General features: G+C 44.9%; 1 protein-coding gene across 1 annotated transcript; it reads right to left on the bottom strand.

Annotated features, from left to right (window-relative positions):
* Positions 1-5,779: 5,779 nt before the first annotated feature.
* Positions 5,780-7,076, bottom strand: RNASE13 (ribonuclease A family member 13 (inactive)). The gene has a single exon (XM_043989740.1). The coding sequence runs from the start codon at positions 7,074-7,076 to the stop codon at positions 6,621-6,623; it is 456 nt and encodes a 151-aa protein (XP_043845675.1). The 3' UTR covers positions 5,780-6,620.
* Between the last annotated feature and the right edge of the window lie 1,777 nt (positions 7,077-8,853).

Here is an 8,853-nt window from a genome sequence, read left to right as displayed (position 1 = left end):
AGGCCTGGCTTTGACCCCTTTATAGGGAATGGGGAATAGGGAGAGAGTGAGCCTCCCTACTCTCTTTCATCTTCATCACCATCACCACTGGGGGAGACAATAAACATCTGTGTGTGCAGCAGCCAACACGGAATGCCTTCTGCTGGCAGTGCCAGGAGGCAGGCTGCTTCATCCATATTGGGGGTGGGGGAGTGGAGTGAGGGAAGGTTCTCTGTAAAGAGAGCCTAGACCACCCTTATAACTGCCCCTCACAGGGTAATGAGGTAGGGAGCAGCTTCCATTCAATTTCTCCCCTGTTCTTCCCCAACCTAATCTCTGGGCTTAAACCAGAAATCTCTCATTTATATAGTTTTTGGAATTCAAGTACAGGGGATATGGAAGAAAAACCTGCTGTGAATACAATCATTGCTTCCATTTTTATCATGATACACATACCCCCTCATCCCCACCAAGGGGCTAAGAGTCTCTGACCACTCCAGCACATCTATTCCCCTTGGAAAGAATAAGGCTAGAATAAGAACAGTAAAATAGTGCCTTGCACATAGTAGGTCTTAATGTGTTTGTTAAATTGATTTGGTATAGAGGGGTTGCAGGCCCAAGAGCTCTAGGAAAAAGGGGAGGGCAGGTGGGGGGTGGGGAGCATCTTTTGTGTTGATCCTTTGGCCAGGAAGAGACCCAGGTGCAATTAGAACTGACCAGCCTGGCTCTGCCTTTGAGTTAGTTCTAAGGTTGGAGGTGTGTGGAAAAAAAGGTCAGGACCCTGTCAAAGACCTCTTTTTTCCCAAGATATGAATCTCTCCTTAATCTATCCCAATGAGAAAACATCCATCCCAGTGCTGACTTGCCTCATTACTGAATTCTTTGGAGTCTGAAACTCAGTGTCTCACTCTGGTCACTCACTTCATACCCCAAGTTTTTAACAATTGCCCTTAGATATTTAACAGCTCAGAGCTTCACCTCCCTCTTTTATATTATTACTCATCCTACTTCCTATCTACTCTCTCCAGTTCTAAGTATATTTTCCACTTGAATGTTGGATGGATGGATGGATGATGGATGGATGGATGGATGGATGATGGATTGATGAATGGATGGATGATGGATGGATGGATGGATGGATGGATGATGGATGGATGGATGGATGGATGGATGGATGGATGGATGGATGATGGATGGATGTGTGAGAATAAAATTGGATATTAGATCATAAATCTCCCCTACTTAACTTTTCCCTAATTTATCTCCCAGACTAGTAAATAGAAGAAACTTCTGGTTTTCTAGATAGAGCCTTTATTGTATGGTAGTCACAAGGTGATGTTGATTAGAAGGATAGGAAAATAGAAATATAATACAAATCGTCTTAAGTCTAGGCTTAGTCTATATTCCTTATAAAAACTCACCAAACCGAAAAGGCCACCTTTGGAGAGAGAGAGACCGTCTGTGCCGCGCCGTCAGGAGTCCCGCCAAGCAGGCAAAAAAGGCCTACTCCCGTTCTCTCCACCCCGGAAGTCAAAAACCCGGCAGGCAGTCTGACATGCGCAGCAGGCGGACTGTTCATCTCCTCCCCAAAAGGGTGGTCCTTGAAAAACTGGCGTCTTTCAGTTATCCTAACCGACTGTTAAAAACTTTCATATTTTACCACAGATGGATGGATGGATGGATGGATGATGGATGGATAGATGACGGATGGATGGATGGATGGATGGATAGATGATGGATGGATGGATGGGTGGATGGATGATAGATGGATGGATGGATGGATGGATGGATGGATGGATGGATGGATGGATGATGGATTGATGAATGGATGGATGGATGGATGGATGGATGGATGGATGGATGGATGGATTGATGGATGGATGATGGATGGATGGATGGATGGATGATGGATGGATGGATTGATGGATGGATGATGGATGATGGATGGATGGATGGATGGATGGATGGATGGATGATGGATTGATGGATGATGGATGGATGGATGGATGGATGGATGGATGGATGGATGATGGATTGATGGATGGATGATGGATTGATGGATGGATGGATGGATGATGGATGGATGGATGGATGGATGGATGGATGGATGGATGGATGGATGGATAAGCATTTATTAAGTACTTATTTGCCTAGCTCTTTGCTAAGCATTGAAGATCCAAATACAGAAAGTCAGTCCCTGATCTCTTGGTCTTAGAGAGTCACAAGGATGATGAGTTGATATATAGAATAGTAAATTGACATGCCTTCCAGAAGCAATAGTGCTATCGATTTAAGCAAAAAGTAGAAATTGGAGATGGGGAGAAGTGAGGTAGCAGGCGGATGGCAAGATAGCCTGGATGAATGGCTTGATGGTGGGTAGGATGTGAAAGTGAAGCATGACGTGTTCTGGAGTCTAGGACCCAATAGGAGATAGATTGGGCAGTGTGAGCTAGTTCACACTTAGTCACCAATCTAGACAGTTGGAACCTTGGGCAGCCAACCATCAAGCCATCCATCCATCCAGGCTGTCTTGCCAGCTGCCTGCTACTTTACTTCTCCTCATCTCCAATTTCTACTTTTTGCTCAAATTTACCCAGGTTAAATTCCTGGGAGTGGGGAAGGATTAGGGATAGGAGACAGGGATTTTGAAAGTCTAAGGTTCAGCTACTGGTTCAGATGGGGAAAAGTGGAGCAGCAGCAAACAGATGTCAAGTTGGCCCAGGTAGACAGTTAGATTGGGATGTGAAATGTTTTTATACCTGTTTATGAGTGGTTCTAAATTAGTGTTCCCCAGATCTCACAGTGGATTAGGCCTATCTCAGGCCTCATGGCTGTTTGCCATGATTTGATCAGAAACCCACCTTCAATTTGACCCAAATGTACATTCTTCCTGGCCCTGCCCCAGTCAGAATGGCTATTTCTGTTTCCCAGGCCAAAGTACCTGTTTCTCACCCACTCCCAACCCCCAATAAGTTGTTGGGTTGTTGTTGCTTTTTTTTTTAAACCCATGCTGTACTAACTCCCAGCTAACCAGAAAGACTTCAACCTGTAGTGAACTTTGGAACTTCACCCACACATTCCCAATGATCATTGATTGCCTCCTGGGTTCTTCACTTGTGATGGTGGTTGGGGGATGGGACACCATTACCATTAATAAGTATATCATATTAAGGTTAAATATAAGGCCACACAGCTTGTAAGTGATGGAGTTGAGATTTGAACCTGTCTCTTCTGACACCAATGCAGATTATACTACAATATTGTTCTATGCCCTAAAATACTAATGTGACCAAACACCAATTCTTCATTGCCAAATTCACCCAGAAACCAGACTTTTTTTTTTTCACAGAGGGATTACATTGTTGTGATGCCCTACCCCCAATTAGGGAGCATTCTGTATTTAAGGCAGAGGATTCCACCATTACTGAAAGAACAGTGGATTTATCGAAGTTACCACAATTGGGTCCAAGGGACTGGGGTATTACAGCTACTCCCTTTTCCATTAGGGGCCCCTTTGGTCTGGACACATGCATGTGGCTTCTATACCAAATTCAGTCCTGGGGAAGCCTGGCTTCTAATGAGAGGGGGCTATGTTTCCTTATCTCATTCTCTTCAGCTCATTAAATACCCATCCTGATAAACTGGGGACAAATTATTTAAAGCTTAGGTTTTAGCTTTTGTCTACAATGTTCCTAAAAGGGGAAGCAGAAAGGTACTCAATGTATAATATGAATCAGGTATGAGACGGGTACATTCCTCACACACAGACATTTTGCTAAAAGATGCAAAAATCTCAAGATGCATTCACACCACTTGAGTCATATAACTTATATGTTTTATATATATATATATATGGTCATAGTTAATATAACCTTATAACTACTATTGCAATCTCTCAAGAAACTGATACTTAAGTCCCATCAGAACACAGAGCAGTTTGCAGGACTGCTGATTAGGCATTTTATGTAATTAGCTCTTTGCTGTCTCCCTCAAAGTCCGTGTTTTCTGGCAAGCCAGGCCAAGAACTTGGGTTGTCTTCTTTGTCCTCAGTTATCTCTGCTCGTTGGTCCTAGGACTTCTGGACCTCTAGACCCTCAGTCATGGTGAATTTAGTGAAAGAAAACAGGATGTGCCACATGAGAGTCAAAGCAAAAGAATGAGCTGGTGGCCTGTCATCAATTCCTATCTCATCAGTCAACAAAGGGCTTGTTTTGTCATGTCAAAGTGCTCATATACTTCAGCTCTCAATCCCATGTATGGTTGAGCCATCTCCAACACACCCAAGGGTTTAATGAGTATCTGTGATCAGCAAGAATAAGGAAAGGCAACACCATATGTTTCCATAGGCTGGCTGTCATTACACTTGGAGCAAGAAGATTTGGGTTCTAGTCCTATCTTCAAACTCCTTTGTGACTTTGGGCTTCAATTTCTTCTCAATAAAATGGCACTAATAATAAAAGAAATTCTAAATCCTAACTACAGTTATGGAGTAGTGAATAGAAAGCTGGCATAGGAGCCACAGAGATCAGATGCCAAGTTCTGCCTCCAGCACATACTGGCTATGACCCCACTCACAACTTCTCAGTGTTCTAGACAACTCTAGGACCCTTAAGTTACAGAGAATGTGACAACCTAAATTAGAAGATTCCTTGTTTGGAAGCTCCTTTTACTAATGAAATCACAGATCCAGTCTCCAATGCCTTAAATATTCACAGGATTGCTATGAAAGTCAAATGAAATAATGTATGTAAAGTGCTTTATACCCATTAAGCACTATATAAATGTGACCTGTTATTGTATCAGTGTGCCTGGCACATATTAGAACCTTAATAAATACTGTTTGGTCAATTGGTTGATTCATTAGATCTCTCTTGCCTTCACTGGTTGCAGTTTGGAAAGGTAGCTCTAGATGGGATGGGAGGTAATTGAGTTATCAGGCCATGACACCCATGTATAGCCTCCAAGACTTAATTTTGCCATCTTCAAATCCAATAAATTGTTAAGTCCTGCTGTTTCTTCCTCCAACATTTCTCTCAAATCTCCTGTTTATCATCCACACTACCATCATCTTAGGATAAGCCCTTAATACTCCTTGCCTAGACTTTATAATAGACTCTTTGGGGGGGGGGTTAAGTGACTTGCCCAAGGTCACACAGCTAGTGTCAAGTGTCTGAGGCGAGATCTGAACTCAAGTCTTGAATCCAGGGCCGATGCTTTATCCACTGTGCTACCTAGCTGCCCCCGTGTGTGTGTGTGTGTGTGTGTGTGTGTGTGTGTGTGTGTGTGTGTTTGTATATACACATATAGATAGATAGATAGCTACAGAGAGAGACAGAGACAGAGAAACAGAGATTGAAATTTTCTCTCTTGAAACTGTCTTGTGTGTTGGATGCTAGAGGAATTACTACCATTTTTCAGATGAGTAAACTGAGGCTCAGAAATTAAGCCAATTGCCCATGATCACACCATTAAGCATTGCCTTCCTTTCCCTTCTCCACTCCCTGCCCTATTACCCACAGAGCCACTGGAGTCAATGTAGAAGAGAGATTGATTGAGGGGTTTTCTGAAGGGAAAGAATCCCAAATTAGAGGAAAGAGGTGAGAGTCAGGTTGAAGAGGAGATCTAGTTGAGAGGGAAAAGGAGAACCTAAGGAGGAAGGAAAGGAGGCTGTTGAATTGGTTGAATTTGAAGCTCTGGAGGCTCCCAGATCTGTAGCTATCCCAATACTCCCATCTCCCTCAATTCTCTTGTACTATTTCCTAAGATTTCAAGATGTATCCAGAGAAAATAAAGCACATGGTTCATGGTTTAAAAGACTTTATCTTACTCTATCCCAATCAACCCTACAAGTGCTACCTAGAATCTGTTGTGGGATGGAGAGAAAGGAGAGGGCAGATTATATATAAAGGGAACCCCGGTGAATGGAAAGAAAGGAAGATATTGGGAAATTGGGGAGGGGTGTGTTTAAGAGGTGGGGAAGATGGAATGGGAAGAGGTTCTGTGACCCCAGGATGGGCATGAGGGGGCCAAGTGCTTCAGAGACTAGATGGCCAGTGTCTAGCAAACAAAGATACCCTTTGGAGGAAGCTGGGCAGAGAAAGAAGTAGTGGGGATAGAAGGTGGGGGGTGGAGGGAAGGGAGGCCAGGCCAGCTGTTGTCATGGTGCTGGCCATGGCTCTGGGCCTCTTGCCAGTTTTCAGGATCCGGCCAAGTGAACAGTGAGCCTCTGCCAACTGGACAAAGTTAGCTTCTTAGGGCAAAGGGGGGCTGGGGGAGAAGGGGAAGACTGAATTTTTCAAAGGGTGAGGGGCTATATCTCTGGGTTAGGAAACTGGCAAGCGGGCACAAGGTTGGACTTGCTCAAAGGGTAATGGGGCAATTTCCTGGTGGTTTATAGGGTAACTTATCTATTATTCTTCATGTAGAGACAGTGGGGAGTGGTCTGGGGCCCTTGGAAATTCTGCCGAATGATCTGGTTTCCTGGAAACTGGCTTGGCCTGCTCTGTTGTCATAGGAGGGATGCAGAGGGCAGGGGGAAGACTTATATTCCCTGAGCAAGGAAACAACAGCCTGACCCTTGTTTTGCCAGGGATCAAAGCCTAGGTTTTCCCCTGATACTTGGGTCCCTCCCCATTCTACTTCTAGAGGAGGCCAATGATAAACACAGGTTCACCATTGTATTTTCTGGAGCAAAGTAGGTATACTCGTTGAGTGGAAGTGGTTTCGTTGTATTGGCAGGTGGTGGGTGGCTCCAAGGTTAGGCGGTTACAGGTGGTGAGAGGAAAGGCATCTTGGCTGACAGAGCAGTACTCATTGAAGTCCTCACAGTAGCTGTCAGTATGCTTACAGTTCTTAGTAATTTTTGCCCAGGGAGCATGCAGCACATAGTGGACCCACGGGCATTGCCAGTCTTTTTTCCATCCTCGAACATAGGATACCAGGCCATTGCAGTAGCCTTGGAAGCCCTCAGCGAATTTAACCTTAGGATAATCAACATGCAGGGCACGGAATTTTCTGACTGCAGAGGATGTGAAGGAGAGGAAAGCCAGAGTTGGTACCAGGAGCAGATGGAGGACCAGAATCCTAGACAGAATCATTTTTCCTATGTGGGGAAAGAAGGACAAGGGGGAGTTGGAGGGAGAGGGCAAAAGATAAAAATATTGTTTGTTGCCTTTCCCCCAAATACCTACATCCTCATTCCCAAAGTCCCAGCACCCTATGTCTGGCTCTTTCCTGTCTTCCCCTCCTCATTCAAGCCATTCTTGCCCAGATTAGCTCAGCCTAGGACCTCTCTCCTTACCCAGTTCTTATGTTGAAGCTTTGGCAGAGAAAAGAATCAGCCGATCCTTAGACTAGGAATCTTCCTTGGCTTTTTTGGCTCCCGGCCCAAACTTCTGATGAATACAGGTTATGAAAAGAGAAGACAGAAGAAGAGCAGGCAGGCCCTGTCTTCCTCTAGTCTTCTTCCTTCTGGGAAAGGAAGAGCTGGCTGAGGCCAGCTGTAACTCAGGTCAGCTGGGAACAGTAGGAAGGTAGGATGGAGCAATGAGTCTGGAGGTGGACAATAGTACTAGGAGGGTTCACATTTGGAAATCTGATTAAGGAAACTATTCAAAGGGGGCGTTGGTTGTCGGATAGAGTATCCTGAACTCATCCATCTTGATAAGATGTGGGGTTGGGAGTCAGAACACCTGGTGATTTAGTCTCTGAACCATCTTTCATGTTTCCTCTGAGCCGCCCTATGGGCCCCTCTTCCCCAAGAAAGGTGGGTAGAAAAGGACTGTTTAGTTTATGGGGAACAAAATGCTCCCTGGATCTAATTTGGTAGGAACAGAGAGTGACTCAGATGCCCCTTTCTCTCCCACTCTCTGGGGCATGCCTGGCACAGTATTATATGAGTTAGTTTCCTATTTAGGAATCTAGGCTCATAAACACATCTATAAGGACTCTCCTCCATATGCCAGCTTGAGATCATGGCACCCAATCTCTTCCCACTAGACTAACACCATTCACCTGAATTCAGAACCTCTAAAAAAGACATTAATGGGTCCCTGACCCTCCTTGTCTACTACCTCAAAGTATATGTGGGTGGGTGAGCCACAGGAGCAGATGTATAGCTTTTCTGGTCTGGATGGGTGTCGCCAGTCTGTAGAGTTAAGAGCATAGTTGGCTTGTCCTTTCCATCAACACTAAGCTTTAGCCACCAGAACTATTCTCTCCCCACCCACTCCCATGATTCCCAGGAAATAATCTGGCAGTTTCCCTCCCTTATCTCATGGTCTATGCACCCACAAAGTATTGCCTTGCGACTAGAGGTTTCAGCTGTCAGAGGTCACCCCCATGCCGAACAGAGTAGTTAGCCAGGAGATAGATGAGGCCAACTTCTGATGTTCTATGATTCCAGCAGCACCAGGTGTTATTCTGCCCCTTTTTTTGCTGGGGGTGCTTTGAAGAAAAGACTCTCTGGAGGGCTTCCTGCTGTCTTAGTTCCCTGAACCTACAGCCTTGAGATGGACTTCACAGAAAGGAATTCTAAGCTTCTGGTCACCAAGGCATTGCTCTTATTCCAGCTCCTGCCTCCCCAGCAAGCCAGAGTCTTCAGGGGCTTGTTCACTCAGGGGAAAAAAGATGAAACCCGGAGAGTGAAGTCAGCATTGCCTTTCAGTTCGTGAACCAGAAATGCAGATGATGATAGCCAGGGGGTAGTTTGGACCAGAGTTCACTTACTACATTCCCTTTTAGAGGAAAAGTAGCTAATGTTTGGATTAGTCAGCTGGCGAGCAAGGCTTCCACCTAACTACCTAGTCTCTTCCAATAACCCCTTACTAGCCAAATGCAGTGGCCTTTTCTCCACCCTCCTCACACTTCTTCAGC

The sequence above is a fragment of the Dromiciops gliroides genome, chromosome 2 (genome assembly GCF_019393635.1).
Source record: "Dromiciops gliroides isolate mDroGli1 chromosome 2, mDroGli1.pri, whole genome shotgun sequence".
NCBI classification, from domain to species: domain Eukaryota; kingdom Metazoa; phylum Chordata; class Mammalia; order Microbiotheria; family Microbiotheriidae; genus Dromiciops; species Dromiciops gliroides.
The sequence above is the reverse complement of the archived record's forward strand: the minus strand, read 5'-3'. Positions and strand labels throughout refer to the sequence as shown.